This window comes from Lissotriton vulgaris, chromosome 4_1 (genome assembly GCF_964263255.1).
Source record: "Lissotriton vulgaris chromosome 4_1, aLisVul1.2, whole genome shotgun sequence".
Taxonomy (NCBI): Eukaryota; Metazoa; Chordata; class Amphibia; order Caudata; family Salamandridae; genus Lissotriton; species Lissotriton vulgaris.
The window spans coordinates 314259669-314280352 of NC_141691.1; the positions used below are offsets into that span (position 1 = coordinate 314259669).

General features: G+C 45.9%; 1 protein-coding gene across 5 annotated transcripts in view; it reads right to left on the reverse strand.

Moving 5' to 3' along the window:
• The window catches only part of ATP11C (ATPase phospholipid transporting 11C (ATP11C blood group)), an 828266-nt gene that overhangs the window by 320296 nt on the left and 487286 nt on the right, over nucleotides 1-20684 (reverse strand). For all 5 annotated transcript variants that reach the window (XM_086918646.1, XM_086918644.1, XM_086918645.1 and 2 more), the window contains exon 12: nucleotides 7414-7611. In XM_086918646.1, coding sequence (XP_086774772.1) covers nucleotides 7414-7611 — 198 coding nt within the window. The remainder of the gene's footprint in view (nucleotides 1-7413; nucleotides 7612-20684) is intronic.

Sequence of the window (20684 nt, forward strand, 5' to 3'; positions counted from 1 at the left end):
CACGGAGCATGATAAGCCAAAGTAGCCAAAAGGCTTGCAAATGAAGAAATAGATTTCAAGACTTGAGCAGAATGACCTGGGCAAAAATTGCTGCTTTGGGGTCAGTGGCATGATGTATGGTATACAAACAAGATGTGCTTGCTGCCCGTTCGCTTCAGTGCACGAAGAAAGCAGGCGATAGTTTTCCCTGCAAGACCCAATTGTGAAGTTGAATTAGCTTGGCAATAAAATGTAAGTTATCAAGCAAATCGGCCTTAACTGAAATTACTATAATTAAATGGAACACAAGCCCTGTACCATAAACAAACAAATCTGCAGTTTCTAATTCAGGCTTAACTCGCTGCTGCTGCAGCAGTGAGAATACAAAAGGGAGAATTACCATCACAATGTTGGCACTGTCATCCAAAAAGAAACACCACAATAAATATGATTTCTAACAAAACCCAGATAAAAAATGAAGGTGTTAGGAACACATGCTTAATCCGAGGCCCAATGAAAGCAAACATTAACGAAGCTTGTGACTTTATAGATGGTTTGGGGGAGAGTTAATTCGGAGGGAGGCCCTCAGGATTGGTCTCTCTGAAGCCAACATGTGTGTGGAACAAGTCAAGTACAAGTGAGAGGTCTGACTTACAAACATTTCCCATCAGAAACAGTCCCAGCTAAAGTTAGTGGGACCTGGCACGGGGCTAACTGGCGAAAGGAAGAAATGCTTTTTCATAGCAACCGAAACTTTGGGCTGGATGGAAATGCTGCTGCAAGTCTACCTACTGGCAAATTATTCATGAAGAGGATGGAGAACAAATTACTTATCTTCGGCGATGCTCTTTTTGATTGGTGCTCTATCTAACTGCAGATTTCTCACTGTTGGAATATCACCCGATATTCTGGCACCCTCAGTGGATCGAAAACATTCTCCCGTGTGGCTAAGCGGTAACCTTGCACTGTCCCAAAAGGGATAGAGCGGAGCCCCTGCAGGCTGATGTTAGTTCTTAATATGTTTTCTTCCACGCCCTCAGAAGCGATCACAAATTGTAGGGGGCAATGTGGTGAAATCTAGTGTGGGACATTTCTACAATGTGCAGATGTCCTTTCCACAGAACAGAGAGATGGGAGAGCAGTGAGGAATCTGTGGTTAGATGGAGTGTCACCATAAAGAGTGTAACAGAAAGAATGAAACTTGTGCTTCTAACTTCATATTTTTCTCATTGTGTATGTGGAGTGGACTCAAACAAAAACAGCAAGTCATGCAGGACCAAAAGGGCAAAATGGAAAAATGGCCGCCCCTGCAGACCTCGCTGCCAGGGCAGTAGTGCTTAAATGCACGGATGCTTACATTGCAACTTGGCCGATCTCTTGTGACATGCACTTCACTTGCCAGTGCCATGGTTGCATGCTTGGGCCAGATGGATTAAGCCCACAAGCCTTAGGCACTGTGCGACAAATATTTATGCAGAGGACAATCTACAATGAAAAAGCTCTCTTCTGCACCGTTTTACCTTGCATGGTTCCAGCAAAACGCACAGCAGTCCGATAGTATACATGGTGTTCTCTTGTGCGATCAATGTAAACGCTGAAAGATCTCTTAGGGTCAAGTCGCTGAAGCATCTCGTCTTTTGATGGGTGTGGTTAAGCAAGCAAGACCAGTAAGGAGATTGAGTCATTGACAAGGAGGCACTCCTTTAGCAGGAAGGCGGTCTCAATTCTAGCTTGAATCACCAGTTTGGAAAGAAAGCGATTAGGGACGTTGCATCAACAGTAGTTGCAGCTTACTTCTGCACACCACATATGTGATCACAGTGAGGATGCCTTTTTTGATTGTCAGGAGCTGTAAGGAGCAACTATGACTAAGTTTAAATGTGTTGCGGCAACAAATGATAGATGGAAAGTCTAGAGATCTAGGTTAAATCCATCGTTCTTTTGCTCACTATGCCACCCCAGTTTGGACCAAGCAAAATGCAAATCAGTTCTGACCCTTCTCATGGGATCAGTCCAGCCCGAACTGCCAAGCCGGATCCTCCCTGGACCAGAAACAAGCATCCTGGGACAGGTTTCGGGGTAACACCCCTCCTCAGCCAGGCTGGTTTGAATCCAGTGAGCAAGGTTCCCACGTCTGGGCATACCCATCCCACTTAGGGTTAAAAGTGCTTGTACAAAAAATGCTTGTTTCTGCTGTTCTGCGCACTACCACTGGAAAGAAAGCCCTTTCCTCTGTTGGTGGACCTGGTGGTGATTTCAGTTTGGTGTCTGTGGTGGTGTCTAGCCCACTGGCTTTCTACTGGTCTAGGTAAAGCCCTTCAACTATGTAGTGAGGGGAGGTAGAGTAGCTTATCATCACTGTTGAGGGGAAAATTATGCAGACTCTAGACCACGTAAGAATAAAAGTCACAAAGGACCCTCCCCCCCAACCTCTGCTAATACTGATACCATGGAAGAGTCTAAAGATCCGGCTCAATGAATACTGCCTATACCTTTGTAATTCCCCAGCCTAATAAATATGTGATGAGGGTCGATGCCAGTTCAGGGAAATGGATGTGCCCGAACTAGATCCAGTATCAGCAATGACAGAGTAGGTCCAGCATGCAAAGGGTAGCTGTAGACCTTGGAGTCACAGTGGAAGCCTGGACCAGAAATGGGTCCCAGGTGGATGGCTGGCATCAAGGGAGGGCTCCACTAGCAAAAGTCTGACTGGGGGACACTTTGGCTCCATAGGGCCCAAAGAAACTTCAGAGGGATCTTGAAGCATCTGAAAGATCTATAGAGTGGCCTTCTCGAAGGATGCTATCTTCTGCGGTGTTGACAGTGGTTTAAGGAATTCAGAGCACACTGGGATTCAGAATCAGTAGCCTTTATGGGGTGAGGGTGACCTTTGAGTGCTGCCTTCACTACTTATCGTCAGATTCCAAAGGGCAAGTAGGGGTTGAATCCCACTTATCCTTCTTGACTTCGATTTACCGGAATATTCTGATTGGGACTCCATGAGGACACTGACCCTGTGACCATCAGGGCCCCACAACCTTGAAGGAGAAGGTGAAAGCTGTTTCAAACATGATATTTTCTTGTGCTCAGTAGCGTAATGCTATGCCTCCAACTTCATGATCGCCTTGAGGTGAATAAAGGCACATTTTTTGCATAACTATGAGGTGTGACCAGAGCACTGGCTCCACAGACACATGAAAATGGGACCATAACCAATATCTGCTTCCTGCAGGTATAGCACAACTTAAATACTGCTGTCTTTGGGGAAGCCATCTTCTCTAGGAAACAGATTGACATGTTTTTTTAGAGTGGTGGGATGACTGAAAAACTGGGCAGTAGAACTACAGAGGGGGGTTCTTCTACCCTTGTCCCCGCCTCTTCTGGGGTCTGGAAGAAGAGTGACCTATTTTCAAAGATGACCTTGAGTTTGGCTGGGAATAGGAGCATGCATTGTATGCTCCATTGCACTGAAATTTGTATTTACAGATTCGAAAGTTTGTCTTTGCTTTTGTACCTCCCTGGAGTGGTCGGGGAATATCATTTTCTTTGCCTTGGCATGACGACTTTCTTCAACCGTCTCGTCTCTCTTAAAATGAAGGAAGCAGGCAATGAGGAAGAGTAGTAGAACCCCCAGCAGGTGGTTTGTCACTGAGAGCCGCTCTATCATGAAGAAGGACGAAAACTGGGTTGTCGGGAGGGAATCTCTCAACCATCCCCTCAGGAACTTCCCCACCTCTGAGCCCTCAATCCCTTCGGGGAATCCAATGAAGCGAAGGTTGTTTTTCCTCGCACAATTTTCTACATCAGCCACTGTCCATGCCGCTTCTTTCAAGGTTGAGCGCAGTTCGAAAACTTCCTTACTCATGTTGTGAGTTGTGTCCTCTACTTCGAAGATTCCGCCCTAGGCCGGTGTCACTCTTTCGGATATTTGTCACAAGTTCTGACACAGTAGGGTAATCTCTGATCGGACCCCACCTAGCTTTACCTCTCCTGTTTCTCTAGAGGCTTGTATGGCCTGTAGGAGCATCACGTTATCCAAAATTGAGGGTCGATATCCTACTCGCTCAGCCTTTGGGGTGACTGCTTTGGTATATCTATCCTTCTTACCCTGTCTCTGTGGCTTGGTTTCTTAATTTTTCAACACATTTATGAGGTGTGGAAGGGAAGACTGCCTTGCCGTGAATGTGTGACCAGTCTATTCACGGGGTCAGAGGAAATTATATCTGTGTGGATCCAGGGAGAGTAATTCGTTTCTACCTAGGGCCAGTTCTTCCTTGAAATGAAATGAAATGAAAAATTCCATTTATATAGCGCTGACTACCCGGAGGCCTCGTAGCGCTAGTGACTGATTACTGTGTGCGGCTGCAGGGAGAACTAGTACGCTTTTGAGAACAGATAGGTTTTTAGGTCTCTCCTAAATGACATCAGGTTGTCGTTTTGTCTAAGGTGTAAAGGCAGGGAATTCCATTGTCAGGGCTTGTGGTAGAGTATGCCTTACCTCCATTAGTGATCCTGTATTCTTGTTCGGAATTGTCAGGGTACTCCTTCCCAGTTGTTATTCTGTGGTAGCGGTCACCCCCGCTGCGCTCGGCTCATGGGGGTATGGCAGTTCCAGCGTCTCTACGTCAGGGACGGATTCTCCCAGGTCTGGGCCCCCTGTCTCTCCAGTTGTTTCAAGCCTCTGTGTGGTAGAGCACAAAGGGGAAGGGGGGCCTTGATCGTCCCCTGCTCTGTCTCAGGTCTCTTTTGTTGAGGGGCCTTAGCCTTGACTACTTTCGATCAGTCTAGGCCACTAGGGTGCAAGGAGGCACCCCCCTCTCCCGGTTCTGTGGCGCACTCCAGGGGTGTTCAGTGGGGGATTGGGCCCAGTCTGCCTCTCAGTGCTTGCCTCAGCCATCAGGACCCAAAGTGAGGCCCCAATCTGTGATGTCCGCAGTCCCTCAATGCTTTGGCGTTGCACCTTACAGGTGTTCAGTGGTTCAGGTGTGTATGTTCCATACCTTTCCACGAGTTCGCCGCCCAACCCAGGCCAATGAGGCCGCCCTCTCACTGCTGCACAGCAGCTCTCTGCCCCGTTTTCGGAGTGCTGATGGGGTCCCAAGGACCACTTGGCCAGCATGAGTGCAGCCCTGGTTCTTGCTCGCTCAGGTGGCTCACTGTCTCTCCGTCCCTCGCTCGAGGGGCGTCGGCTCTCAATATCTTCCTCGTGGTCCCTTCGTGGCCATCCAGGGTAGCAGCCTCCAGAAGCACATGTCCCCAGTGGTCGAGGGGGAGATTCACGGCCCAGAATCTGCCGCTCTTCAATGCACCCCAGATCCCCTCATTGGTTCACCCCCTCCTTTCTCAGCGTTGAGATCTAGGCACCTCACAGGGTTCTAAACCGCACATACTATGGTCCAGGAGCAGGTTGGTCTTCGCTGTTAGGCAGATCTTCACCTTGTGACCACCATCTTGTTAGCTGAGGGAGACTCTTGCTACAATTTCTTTCATCCGGCCTTTCCCGAATGGCGTTTCGGTTCAGGGTCGGCTCTATCCTCCCGGAGGGAATTACTTAAGTTTCAGCAGCTGCATGCTGGGCTGGATGCGGTGGAGGGAACAGGATTTAAGCGTAGCTAAAGTTGTGGGCTGGCGGAGCTGCTAGTCGGCCATCTTGTGGCCACTCCCGGTTAAGTCGGATTTTAGGTCACAATTCTGAAAATGCCACTTTTAGAAAGTTGAAATTTTCCTGGCCTCACCATTTGGTGCCCATAGCCTGTTACAGGATTACATGTCTAGTTGTAGGTGGCAATTTGCCTTTGTGTATTCCTCCAGGACAGTGTCACAAAGGGAGACTGGGTGTGAGCAGGATGGGCTATCTCTATCAGGATGAGGGGGCGGGGATGTCACTTACCACACTTGCACCTCAAAGGAACTGCCCCAGCACACCCATAAAGGATTTCACACTAGTCTATTGTGACCCTAGACACTCTGGGGCCAGGACATGGAGGAAGGAAATTATATACACTCAGTGGGGGGAAATCTCTTGAAGCTATTCTCACTTCAAAGTGGGCACCAGGTCTAAATATTGGACCCTCAGACCAAACTCTTCAGATCACTTCTGGACCTGTGGAAACCTCACTAGAAAGACTGCCCTGTTGTAAGAAGGATTTTCCAATGGCTCTGTGGCCCAGGTGTCCGCTTGCAGAAGGACCGCTGTTCTGTTGCTGCCTGAGGAAGCAGGACCTGAAGAGTGACTCCAAGGGCTAGTTGGCTGACCCCCTGCACTAAGCTACGGAGAAACAGGCTCTTTACGGTGACGCAGGACCATTGCACTTTCTGGTCGGCGGCTGCAAGCACTGACTGCGTGCGATGCACCTTGATGCAGAAAACTAGCACAACTTGACACATCCTGACGCAGGACGGCACATCACAGCTCCTGTTCAGCGGCTTCACCTACCCCCTCCCAGGGAAACACATCTCAATGCCAACAACTGGCCCAGCTTGACGCATCTTGCCTCAGAGCAACACATTTCAACACAAGTACTCACAGCCTGAACGGTTTCATCGGCCTCGGCTCATTGCAACTCATCTCAACCCGGGCACCACTGCTCCTGATCAGCGGCTTCACCGACGCAGCACAACACACCTCGATGCAGGGCCTTGCACCGCAAACTCCCCTTGATGGCTTCTCAACGCCCATGCAGGCCAATTTAAGGACCTTGCTATTGACACCCACAACACAAGTACAGCGGACTGAACTCTGTCCTGTATTTAGCCCATAGTAGGCAGCCTGACTTTGTGACTTAGACCCGGTCCATTGGGACCAAATACCTGCAATTTGTGCTTCTTTCTTCTAAGTGCTACTTTTCTGCAAAACCTTTTAAACTGCATACCTCCGGCTCTACTAAGTGGATTTTTGATGTTTTGGTCTCAAAATATTTAAGTTTAATTTATTTTTCTAGATTAGTGTGAGTTTTTCTTATGTTATGCTCTCACTTTATCACTGTTTGAAGTGGTGCATAAATAATTAACATATTGTCTCCTTGTTAAACCTGACAGTTTTGTGCCAGAGTGTTAAGCACAGGTCAATTTCAAAGAACGATTTAAAGGTATCCTGGAAGGTATATATTGTTCATTATTGAGAATTAAAAGAAACTGGGAGAGATTCCTGTCAGATATTTAATTTAATGGCTGTTGTCTTAGCGGTAAAAGCAATTACTGAGCCAAAAAGATTTCCTAAAGTTTTCCCCCCAACGGTAAGTTCTGTTTATGTAGTCAGACGCATTTTGTAAACAAAAATTGGTAAAAAACACATAAATTGGTACATCAATGGCATACGTAACTAAACTACAACTCACAGCATAGAAAACAGTGCAATATGGTAAACATCATGCACAGGATGTATGCAGAATAAAGTTATTAACTTCATCCAGTAGGAAATAATGGAGATCTGACCTGCCCAAGCTCTTCATTGAGGTCCGAAGTGTTAACAAGAGCACCTTCTTTTATTTCTTCATCATACATTTCTTTGTCCCAAGAAATAAAAAATGATCCCAGAAACTTCTGCATCTCAACAGTTACGTACATGGAGACTGGGATAATGAAGTTGAAGAGAACCATGAAGGATAAGAAGTCGGTGAACATTTTCAAGACCTTAAAAACAAACATAATTTATGCTGTTAAGAGGACATTGGTCAGGTTGGATTGTTAAATGCTTGGGGAAATAAAAGTTATATAGGCTGAAACTGTGTACAGAAAAAGTATTACATAAAGTGTAGATTAAAGTGAAAGGCAATCAGTGGGAGTAACTGAATACCACTTTTGTACAAATGTGTACAACACTGGATAGTCCAACCAAGGGGTAAATCAATCTGGATGAACAATAGGTTTTTATATTCACTCTACTGTGTGCAAACCTGAACCCAAATGCACGTAATCTCATCACATACCACTCTCATCATCCTCCAATTTGCTATGATTTAATAAATAGTTCTTACTGTACTTTATCTTTAAATCTAATTTGATTACAAGGAATACAATACATTGTGAAAACAAATGACAAAGTATAGTAACGTAAGATAAAGGAACCATTACAAATTACACAATTTATCAATAGCAAAAATAGTACAATTCAAAGGCACTTCATAAAGTGCATGTTTTGATTGTATTATTTGCCTGAATGATAAATAAGTATAATCAATTTTCAATAAGAAACCACTGCCATAAGGATGTATGTCAAGCACTCCAAATGTATAAATGAATCAAATAATGTACGTAACACACATATTTGGGGTTGTATGAATAAAGATTTGCAAAGATTTACACTTTCTGTTGGAATTTACTATCTGCTAGTGGCTTTCAGCAGTCATGGGCTCATTGTTGAAAGTGGAAGCATGGGTGCTCCCAGAGAAAGGATACATGAGTGGCTACTAGAAATGTGGTGAACAACCAACAAGTCGTAACTCTGTATTTAATTAAAGCCAGTCCTACAAAAAGGCCCAACATCAATCAAGAGAAATGCTAAAGATATTAAAGGGAGTTCTAATGTGGCAGCAACACGAGTATTGTAATGAAGTTCTCTTGTTATAGATGCAAGCTTTAGAGAGAAAACATGAGTTTCCTGATGTCTATTGGCATATGCACCCTTCAAATTCTGTAATGGAGGACGGACACGGACAGACAGACAGACACACACACACACACACACACACACACACACACACACACACACACACACACCGCCCCCCCCCAAAAAAAACATTCTCTGGTGCTTATCAATGGCGGTGTCCCCTTCTCACTCTTCCAACTGAAATATATACTGCTGAAATACATTAAGATAACAAAAGGGACCTAAAGTATTGCACCTAAACCTTTCAATTCTTCTACTTTCTGTGAATACAATAAATCACGTGTGAAACGCAATGGACACCCTATAATTTGTTTTCGTTTTTTTAAAACCTTATTACAATATAATGGGATTTATTACAATATAATCATGCAGTAGATCAGCAAGTAAAAACGGAATTCAGTGGCAGTACATATTGAGCATTGCCACACACTAGAACCAGAGGCGGCTTCTCCACTAAGGCAGAGGAGCATTGCCCCACTACCAAGAAGCAGCAAAAGAAAGGAAAAAAAATAAATGATAATAACAATGTTATCATTATGTTCTTTGTCCCCCTGCTGCGGCAGCGTACGTGAGGCTGCGGGGCGGGGCAGGGCAGCAGAGGGAGAGTGGTAGAACACTCCAAAGTGTGCAATGACTTTTTGGTCAGCCCTCTTGGGCGCCCAAAACAGTCATGCACACTTTCCTTGTTCTCCATGCAGGAACATTACAGCCTGCATGGAGAACATGCCCACCCCTCCAGCCCCTGGCTGAGCGCCCTGTCACGGCGCTCAAACCAAACACAACGCTGAATTGCAGCGTTGTGATTGGCTGCGGGGAACGTGGGAGCCATGGTGCTTCCTGCTTCCGGTTTCTCACAAGAAGCCTGGAAGGGGACGGGACAGGACACAGGAAAGGCGGCAGTGGCCGACCGGGATTTAGGCGATTTTTTTATTTACCGATTGGACACCCCCGCCCCACTGCTGCTTCTAAGCAGCAGCTGCAACTGTCTAGTACATATATATCAACCCCATGTAACCAGTTTACATTGTCTCATTGAGAAGCAACAGTAATATTTCTGTCAAAGTATACATGAAGCAGGTATGAAATTAACATTCAAACTTTCAATTGATTAGGGTGACAAGACATCTGGGGTACTGGGGTTAACTGATCAATGCACACAAACGGTTGATTTCCTCAGTTAGTTTGGTGTCTGTCCAGTTCTTGGAGATGTAAATCTCTTCCGCCACTAACCAAATAACTTTTCAGCCCACAAATAACAGAAGGGTGTTAGTTAGGAACCAGTACACAGCTACTCCAAAATGAGCCAGAACTAGGCACAGAGCAACAAATCAGTATCACTCCTTTCCCTTACTTGGCAGAGGTGAAATCCTAATACACAGTGGTGTTTGGTATTTTCAATAATAAGCCAGAATGCCAGCCTTAGCTCAGACACCACAGTCTCCAGTACGTTATGAATCAATAGGCATGTCAATATCATAAAGAGGAATTCTTCCATTGCCTTGCAATATCTTATACACTTAGTGGGGCAGGCATCGTCGATCTGATGTATCGCTACGTGAGGAAGGTAAATTGAATGCAGAAATTGTACAAGCTTAAATTGTGTATTACTATACACTAGGTTTTTAAGATATATGTAGGTTATGTCTTATGGGTAAGCTGTCAGAGATCATGGTCACACTTATGTCTCATGGTCATTACGGGTCCAAGGTAGTCATGGTGTATGTTTTATATAGAAAGTATATCCTTCCACCTTACATCATCAGCAGTTCACCAGAATTCACCAGGTCTACGGTTGAAATGGAACTACCCTTCCACCCCTACCTCTCTCCACTCCTGACACCAGTCAAACTAGCTAATTTGGCAAGTATCTAAAATAATCTCAGTAGCTCAATAAAATGCATCTATGTCTTCAAATTTTCATATGTCGTGTCGGTATGTTCAACTGGGATCCATCATGTGACAGCTGATTCCTCATTTAATGTCTTTTAAGTGCTACAACGGAACGCCAACATAAGAGACCCAGTCCCACTTAGATTTCTTGTGTTTTTTCTTTGATCGAGATGCAGACTCAACTCAGAAACAACTCCTGCAATTACTATATCTCGAGAAGAAACAGGACCAAACCACCGGAGGAATGAAATGCTGTAGTCTCAGGCTTATCACTAAATGCGGAAGCATCCTTTCACCAGCTGCGAGCGGCAGAGAATGTGAAGCAATCCGCTCGAGGGTGATTGCTGTTGTCTTCAGCAGCTGGTGTCTTGTACTGCACCAGCTCTTAACCTGGGTTCTTCGAGTGGTGAGGACAGTGGTTCCTGAATGTTTTCTTACTCTGTGACCCCCCATCTCTTCAGTGACCGCTGTGCAGGCGGGACTGCTTTGGTCGTCTCCTCCTTGTGAAGTAGTTTCCCCCTATAGGAGAGAGTGGCAGCAATTCTCTCTTCCGTCTGGTGTTATTTACTCCTGCAGGAGAGAGTTGTGGTAGGTAGCACCTCCTTCTAGTGATGTGGTGCCCTGCGGTTGTCTCCTCCTAGGGCTGTGAGCTTTTTCGGTCCGTGAGGACCCTAGTGGTTGACCCCCATATTTTTAGGTCTCGCAATGCGAAGGCTTCTTGGAATCAATACGGTTCCAGAAGTCGTGTCTCAGCTCTGCCTGCAAATTTGATGGGTATGCGTCATTTATCGACTTGTTGATTGTGCCGGAGGGATTTTAGCCCCTCCTGGTTGCCACCCTGTCCTTTTTAGGACACGCCCAGTGGGATTGGATCTTTTACTGGTGGCGTGAGACGGTGGGTTTAATATTGACTAGCAGCACTTTTTATTTTAACCATCGCACGAGTTTGCTTGTGGAATGCATTCTACGCTATTCTGTTACCCTACTTTGATACTATACGCTTTTTTTTTTATTTAAACAGTGCGTGAATGTGCAAATGCCGTTGGAAGCGTTTTGAGGGGATGTCTGTAACATTAGCATCCAGACGGCGGACTCTGCATAAAAGTGAAGCTTTTGTGGATGATGGCTCAGAATAAAAGGTAAGCTTGAGTGGATTATGCGTTTCTGATTGGTTTATTTATGGCTTTTTTTGGTGATATTGGTTATGCTGTTATGGTGCAGTCTTTTGCGTGTGGGATGCATTTTGTTTATTCTACGCTACTTGTAGCTATATCTTGCGTGTGGGATGCTTTTTCTTAATTTTATGCTACTTTGTTACTATACGCTTGAGGTGCGGTTGATTTTTTCTTTATCCAAAGAATGCGTGAATGTGCACATGCTGCTGCTGACATACCGCTGCGGACACGCTGCTGCTACACCGCTGCTGCTACACCGCTGCTGCTATACCGCTGCTGACACACCGCTGATGACACATCGCTGCTGACACACCGCTGCTGACACACCGCTGCTGACACACCGCTGCTGTGTGCCTCACTACTGCCACACCAGTGCTGTGCACTTCACTGCTGACACACCACTGCTGACACACCACTGCTGACACCACTGCTGTCACACCACTGCTGCTGTCACACCACTGCTGCTGACACACCACTGCTGCTGACACACCACTACTGCTTTAAACTTCACTGCTGACACACCACTGCTGACACACCACTGCTGACACACCACTGCTGACACACCACTGCTGACACACCACTGCTGACACACCACTGCTGACACACCACTGCTGCTGACACCACTACTGCTGACACACCACTGCTGCTTTAAACTTCACTGCTGACACACCACTGCTGACACACCACTGTTGTGCGCCCCAGTGATGAAGGCAGAATTGAATGCAGCCAAATTTGGAAGAGGTGGGCATGCACAGCACAGACCCACGTCATCTGAAGGAGTCAGGGCAAGGAGGAGGGTGCAAGAAGCTGCCAGTACAGCTACGATAGGAGGAACATTAGACAGGTGCATGAAAGACAAGGACCAAACCCATTTGATCCCAAACCGGAGTCTCGCGGGCGGGGGATAAGAAGGTGGGTGCAACTAAAAGAAGTGGAGTAGGAGGAGGCAAGAGCTCTCATGTAAAGAAACAACTAGCTGTGCAGAGCAGATGGACGACAAGGAGTGCTACCGGGTGGACAACGCTTTACAGAGCAGATTAAGGCTGCTTGGCCCTCATTAGGGATAGTCGCAAGTGCAGGTAGAAGGGATGTTTGGCAAGGCTTGTAGGGGACGAGGACAAGGGAGAGTTACACGAATATAACAAGCATTGAAAATGCAATAGGTCTCGCCTTTGATTAAGTTAAAGCCATTTGCTTTGCTAATGGTATTGTATAGCAAAGCAAATGGCTTTAACTTAATGAAAGGCAAGACCTATTGCAATTTTAATGCTTGTTTTTATTGCTGTAAGGGCTGCATCCACAGCCATACCTCTGTGTTTATCAAACACAACAATGAAACACTTCCCACACAGGATCAAAACCAAGAAAATGCCCTTGCAACCATGCTCCCTCAATGAAACTGGAAGCTACATGTGCGAAAAAGTGCTTTGTGGCCCCATATAGGAAGTAAGTACTATCTATATTAAATGCAATACTTAACCATGAAGCAAAGCACTTTCCTTAGTGCGCTTCGTACCCTGGTATTGTATTGCTTTGTCCAATTTATATGCTCGCAACAAGATTGGGAAGCACTCAAATATGCGTCAGGCCCATGGACGCCACTGCCCAGTAAACTGCGATTTAGGTAACTTCTGAGACTCCAGCTCTAAGAGCCAATGAAGCTCTTTAGATAAAAGGTTCAGTGAGGGTGACTGGCTGAGCTCATGGATCTTTAATAACTGAAAGTAGATACCTGCAGGAAGTTAAGCTAGCCTGGTCATGTCAAGAGAGCAGGCACAAATGCCAATTAAAGCCTTTCAGCAGGCCATTAATGATGCAGAGCTGCCAGAGACCGAATTTATACATGTTCAATTACAACAGCAAGAGCATAGCAGAAGTTATTCAAATATCAAGAACAAGAAAAGCCCACGCTCTATGGATAGCAGTTTTCCCTAAATTGATGCAGTTGCTGCTCACTAATTCATCTCTGTTGGGTGAGGGTTTGCAAGTAAACAGCCCGGCTTTGAGTGAAGCAACCTGCTAAATACATTGGAATGAAGTGCTGTGGATGCAGTGGTTAAACCTACTCAGACCTTACCATGACCAGAAAGGGCACGAGGGGGGTTAAGAGATTGTGCACTAGGTATAAAAAGTAAAGTGTGCACTCAGCTACAACCGTATAGCTTAAAAGGCAAACTCCTCAATTTAAAAAGCCCCTGCCTCAAGTGGAAACCCTTGGGGTTTGTACCCAAGTCTCTGGGACTGAGGTTCACATCGGGGATTGAGGCAATTTTACAGCTTTGCAATATTTCCTCCAAGCACACAAAGCATCACTGAAGTATTGCCAATGCCTTGAGGTAATCTTTGCAGCCTCATCTTCGTTGGATAGTGTTCCAGCAGAAAATGTATGAACACACAAAATATAGTCTAATAAACTGTCAATTTTTGGAAAATGTTTCCATTTTGTGAATGCTCTATCGACAACATTGTGCATATGTATTTGAAAATTGTTCACTCACTAGTAATTAGGGAAACCAAACTGTATGTGTGTGTGTATGTGCCGGATATAAAGGCGCACTGAAGAAAAAAAACAAGTTCACTGTCACGGAGGAAACACTGTTAGGGCCTTACGGACCAACACACCAAATCTAAACGTACCCTCAAAACAAACATTTTCGCTGTTGTCACAAATGAGGAATAACTTTACTCACATAAATACTAAGCAGATGTTGCACTGTTCATACTGTAATTGCGGAGGTGTGTGCTGGTGCTGAATTATGCTTCACAAGACAAGCCGCAAAAAAACACAATGTAGGCGCGCATTTCAATTTTTTAAACAAATACTTCATAACACTCGAAAACCAACGCTCTCTACTCGTTAAAAGAAAAAAACTGAAAATGGCTCAGAAAACTATAACAGAAAGCATTGTTTATACTAGTCCCTTGAAGGATCAATAGTGTGTGTGAAACTAAGGAAGTGACGTAGAGACGCGCTATTCCACACCCCCAACTGGTTCTGGGTTTACTTTGAGTAATGCGTAATCTGTAATTTCGTCACTTTCTTTTTATTGTAAAACAAATATATAGTGCAATATTTGATGTAGTGACAATTAAAACATTGCTCATATCTAATGTAATCATTCTTCAACTGTTTTGGAAAGCCACTGTCAAGCTGACGCTCCCAAAAGTACAGCATAAGCTTGTGCTAGGGGTGTGCTCTCAATGCCAGCACACAGCCAAGCATTTCTAGAAGACCCCCTTTTGTTAATGAGCAGCTTGCAGTCAGTGTCAGACTGTGAGCAGCATCGGGACCATGTCAGAGCCGCACCGGTGAAGCTCAGAGGCAACAGGGGCAGCTCTAGGCTCATGGTGTCCCTGGGCAGGGAGCGTAGGTAGGGGCCCCGGAAGAAGGCCCTGGAAGAGGAGACCCAGAAGAGACGCTGACGCCAGTGAAGAGGGGGGGGTCAGGGTGTTTGGAAGTGGAACAGAGCCGGAGGCCGCCAAATCCCTGCCACTGGGGCCGCCACGCAAATATCTATCCATCCTCAGAGGATTATTATATTAAGGATATATATTGGTGTGGCAAGCATTTCTAGAAGACCCCCTTTTGTTAATGAGCAGCTTGCAGTCAGTCTCAGACTGTGAGCAGAATCGGGCCCATGTCAGAGCCGCACCGGTGAAGCTCAAAGGCAACAGGGGCAGCTCTAGGCTCATGGTGTCCCTGGGCAGGGAGCGTAGGTAGGGGCCCCGGAAGAAGGCCCTGGAAGAGGAGGCCCCAGAAGAGATGCTGACGCCAGTGAAGAGGGCGGGTCAGGGTGTTTGGAAATGGAACAGAGCCGGAGGCCGCCAAATCCCTGCCACTGGGGGCCGCCACGCAAATATCTATCCATCCTCAGAGGATTATTATATTAAGTATATATATTGGCGTGGCGGCCCCTTGGGTTTGGCGGCCCTGTGCAGGTGCACAGCTTGCACATGCCTAAGGCCGGCCCTGCAGGCAACCAAGTCCAGGCCTCTGCGCACAGCACTCGTGAGTATGGGTCGGGAAGATTGGGAACAATTCTCAGCTTTTTATCTGAGCAATGCACGTCAAAGAAAACTCACAAGGGTGTTATTAGTCTCTATCTGGTGACCTGAGAGTTGATTGGGCCCCACAAGGAGCCCATATCAAATATGGAGAGTGGGAGAAGTATCACTGACGAGAGGGGAGAAGCACAGTACATGGTCATAAGACAACAATGTGGAGCCCAGTTTGGGGGAGTAGAAACACATACACTGTTGCAGACTGCTTACAACAAAAAAGGTAGTGCTGGAAACGGATGTATGACATTACAACGCATGCTTTTACCACGCATGCTTTTACAACGCAAGTATTACATCGCAAACCTTTGCAACGCATAGCGCTTTGGGGTGCAGGATAGTGAATAGTTTAATTTACTATTCCAACTCCAGTCCCCGTGGACACTAGGGAAGGTGTTGGATAGTAAATTAAATCTATTCCCTATCCTAGAGCGCCCCCCAGCGCAATGCGTTGTAATGGTTTGCGTTGTAATAGTTGCGTCGTAAAGGCACTGCGTGGTAAGAGTTGCATTGTAAAGGATGTTCCCCGCTGGAAACACCATGCAATGTAAGGACATAGCAATGCGTCCATGCTCCTGGGAAGGGACAAACACAAGAGGAAGGAAATCCCATAGAAGCTGATGAATAAGGAGCAAGCAAATGAAAGTGACAGTGAAGTCAACCAATGGTGAGCAATGGGCAGGCTCTAAGCCCACTGTAAAATAACAATATATCTTACAAGAGACAGCGCCGTCTTATGCGAGACCTAAAAATCACATTGGTCAGGATTTCTCAATGGCTAAGAGAAACCTCAGAGAAGGTAAAACTACAAAAAGGAAGAGGTTTTGTATTTGTCAGCATAGGAAGATACCAAAACTAAACCCACTCCCAATAAAGGAGGACAGCTGTCCGAGCCCAGGGCATCACAGGAACCAGGCCACATGACAGGTATGGGCAGCTCTATTACATAAAATCCACAGCAAAATTCTAACACGGTACAGGGGGGATTCTATAAGCATTAATTTTCAACACTGTAAGGCAATCCTCTATTCTTATTCCTAAGAAGTCAGGTAAGCTGTCAAACAATTCAACTCTGACAATAAATCTCAGACATGAGGAATACAGTAGGCTGGCTTGTACTCAACAGTTAATAAACTCCTCTTCCATACAGTAAAAAATAAATTGTAAATTAATACTTGTATAGCGCACTACTCACCCGCAAGGGTCTCAAGGCGCTTGTACGAATTTCGCTGTGGAACCCATCCTGGCTTTCCCTGTGAGGCGTCCACTCCTGGGCACCCACAAGGTGGAGGCCAGGCATCCGTAGCGTTATGGGGGCCGTTGTGGAGATTAAGCAAGCTATTGCCCAGAGTTGCAGAGTGGGACTCCATGATTGGACTAGGCACCGAGGCGAGAATGATCAGGTCTGTGGAATTTTTGAGCCCAAGACCCACCGAGGCGGGGAATTGAACCCAGGTCCCGGGCTAGACCTCTGCATCAGGGTCTGTCGCTCTAATCATTGAGCCACACTTCTCCAAAGTGCGAAAGCTAACATACGAAAAGAACAGTTTACTCCCCAATACATCACTCACATTTGCTTCATGGCCCACCACATAACCTGTGACTCCTTACCGAATGTCCCCAGTATTATTAACTGTCTTTGGACAGCTTACCCCTTTACCAGCAGTCCCTTCGTCCACTTCACCTCTGCCAGTTGCACGCCATCTGAACGATCACTGCTTCCCAACAATTGATCTGCAGGGACTCCTTTAAAGCCACCTCGGCCCTCTGCTTCGGCCAACCAGACTACACTACAATGGCAGTCCTTCTGGTATTCTTCAATTTTTCCAATCTGTCCTCAACATTCACTATATATGTGGTGCCACAACATTTAAATTTCAAGGATCTTCAGAGGCAGTTTCTGCAACTGAGGAGCCCTGTTCTCTAGTGTTTGCACAGAGGTTTACACTACTGCAGCTAGGACTCCGACTGGATCTGAACAGCAGTCTCCTTCAGTTTATTACTGTTGACTTTCAAGTGCAGCCTCTCCAAAGAACCAAACGCAGTCTGCTTGCAAACAGTGTGAGCCAGAGGCTTGCTACTTGCAGAACCACAACGTCCCATAGCACCATCAAAAGTTCAGAATGTAGTGTGGATGTAGCCCTCCAAAATACTTTGAGGTCCTGTAGGACTGTGCCATCTGAGTTGAGATGTAATCCCTTCATGACCCCACTGGGTACATTTTTCAGTTACCGATTCTCTCTACACCTTAGGGCCAGTATATCACCTCACACACTAGGCTCACTGTGACTGTGCGGCAGGCTGCATTGTCCTCTTCCAAAAAAGGGATCAATTAAAGTGACCCTGGACCTCACTGCCACCTAGCAAGGGCACACCGCTACGAGCTAATTCCACACTTGACATTTCAGGCACGGTCACTGTCAGTCCCCCTGGCCTCCCTCTGCTGCTCCATCCACATTGCCTGTCACCACACACATTGACCAGGGTTCCTCCGATAGCTTGCACAATATGGCCATAGTCATCTTGGAATGACCCAAAGGAAGGGCTGAAGGGTGTTCCTCCAAGGGTTCCTCAGGGTCTATGGGTCCCCTGGAACTGCAAACTCAGAAATCTGGGACCGTATATGTATAAAACTCAGAGCAATCCACAAAGGCCATGAAGGCTCTCCCAGAAAGCAGCAGAAATGTCACAAGAACACTGATAATAATAATCAAGTGCAATGTAAATAAAATGAGATCAATAAAATGCAGAAAATGACAACTGACAGACCCATTTTGAGGATCCTCAGGGTTGTTAGGAGTTACTGGACTTTAACCATGGTGAGTGAGGGCATTTACCACTGGTATCCATGGGTCGGTACTATTAAGATTCTGCAAGCTGGGCCAAGTACAACTCTTTCAACACTTGACTCTCAGGACAGTGACGGTGAGCACTCACAAGCATCTTGGGGAGGTCGTGTGGGGGGCTAGAGTTCAGACATCAGTAGCAAAACAACAAACACAAACACAGAATTGACAAGCCCAGTGTTATTCTTTTAAGTAAAATAAAGTACTTTAATCACACAACATTACTAAATACTACACATACCAAAGGTGATTACGTTAGATTATTTGTATACATCATATAGGATCTAAAGAAATACATGGTGATAACTGGTACATTTTGGCACTGATCCACAGTGCCCAGCCCAGGGTGAAACCCAAACTGTACATCCGACAGGGCTTTGTTCTGAAGTGTCCATTCCTCGAGTCTTGAGAGTAGTACCCTGCCCAAGATCTTAACAGTGCTATCTAGCAACATAACAGGGCAATAACAACTATTAGAACATTGGAATATTGGTAGCTCTATTGAAAACAATGGAGTGCTTCAGGCTTATAATGGCTGGTATAAGCCTGGAGCTCCAACATTCCAATGTTTCTTTGTTCACTGCTCTGGCTGTGAACAAAGGCTTCAGGGAGCCTGAGGGGATTCCAAAGGCTTTATTCTTTTTTGTTAGAACATTCTGCCCTCTAGTGGCAGAATGTTCTAATAGCCTTATAGCCCTTCATAGCTGGGCTATACCGGCTATTAAAGTCCCTCTCCCTTGTTAAAGGCCCTCGCCTTTGGCTCGGGTCTTTAACGCTAGAGAGGGCCTTTAATATCCGGTATAGCCCTCTACGGCGGGCTATAAGGCTATAACGAGGCCTTTGTCTCCTTTCCTAAAACATGGGACAACTATTGCCTCCTGCCAAGTTGAAACTGGTGTGCCTGCAATGGCAGCTCTCAGGACATTTGTGATCATAGGAGCCCAGAATGAAAGATGTGTTTTAAATAAGTCCATAGGGATTCCGACTGGGCCAGGCGCTTTACCTTTGGGCTATTGTTTACTGCCAAGACCCCATCCTTTCCATCAATCGATTTGTTCAAGCAAATGGCAGCCTCTAGGTCTTAAATAACTTCTTCTGCGCCCAACTGACCCTGACCAGGATTGCTTGGGCAAAAAAATATTGGTGAAATGCTCGACCTATGCGTGAGCTGGGAAAACTGTCGATCTGCGGCCTACCATACTTTTGTTTTGTAAATATGGATGCTTAACTACTCTCCAAAATGGGCTACTATCCTTCAGCTTTCCTGCAGTTCCACGATCTTCCCAGGCTTTGTTCCTGACTTCTGCCGCCTTTGCAGCTACTGATGCTTTATGAGCATTTCTAGCTGAAATTACTTTTTTCTTATCACACGGGAGCTCTTCTAATGCTAGCTTGAGATTGTTATGAGCTAGGGAACAAGTGTGATTAAACCAACCAGGTTTGGTGGGGTGAAGGCATTTGTGCGTTGTTAACATCCCTTAAATGTAAGCAAAGATGGTATTATATGTGTAAAGCTCCCCCTGTTGGGCACTTTTACTATGGCTGGGCTCTGCGGTTTAAGCCCATACTGCCGCGCTGCAAACACAAGGAGGGGATGGGGGCCATACATTTGATTGCCACAACCCATGGCCATGAGCGGGCCCATCTGCATTCATCTGCTGCTGGACAATGCTTGGCTCGCCCCCTTCTTTTGTTTCTGTTCAACCAAACCTCAACAGCCGACAAGACCTATTGAGGTATTTAAAACTTTTCTTCACGTCATTTTGGATAATTGATTGCGGTTTGCTGCAAGATGGAGAGAAGGACATGTAATCTATCCCCAGAAAGCACAAGTAAGATAGCTTGACCACCAAGTCTAATGAAATTAACATTTCTCTATGATGCTTGCTTCCTCCCCCCTTCTCACTCGAGTGACCTGGGCAACGATATGGGTACAGGCACAGGCTAGACACAAGTGCAAATCACTGGTGATTACTTAAAAAATTGTCTTTTGGCCCAACAAGCCTGTGCCGTCACACGTTGGCAGCAGCAGTTTGCATTCGCTTGTGTTCTGGCACAGTCTTTCGGTTTCTGCAGACAGTACTGCGTTGCCTGCTAAGTGATGCTCATGAATCCAACAAGCTTGTC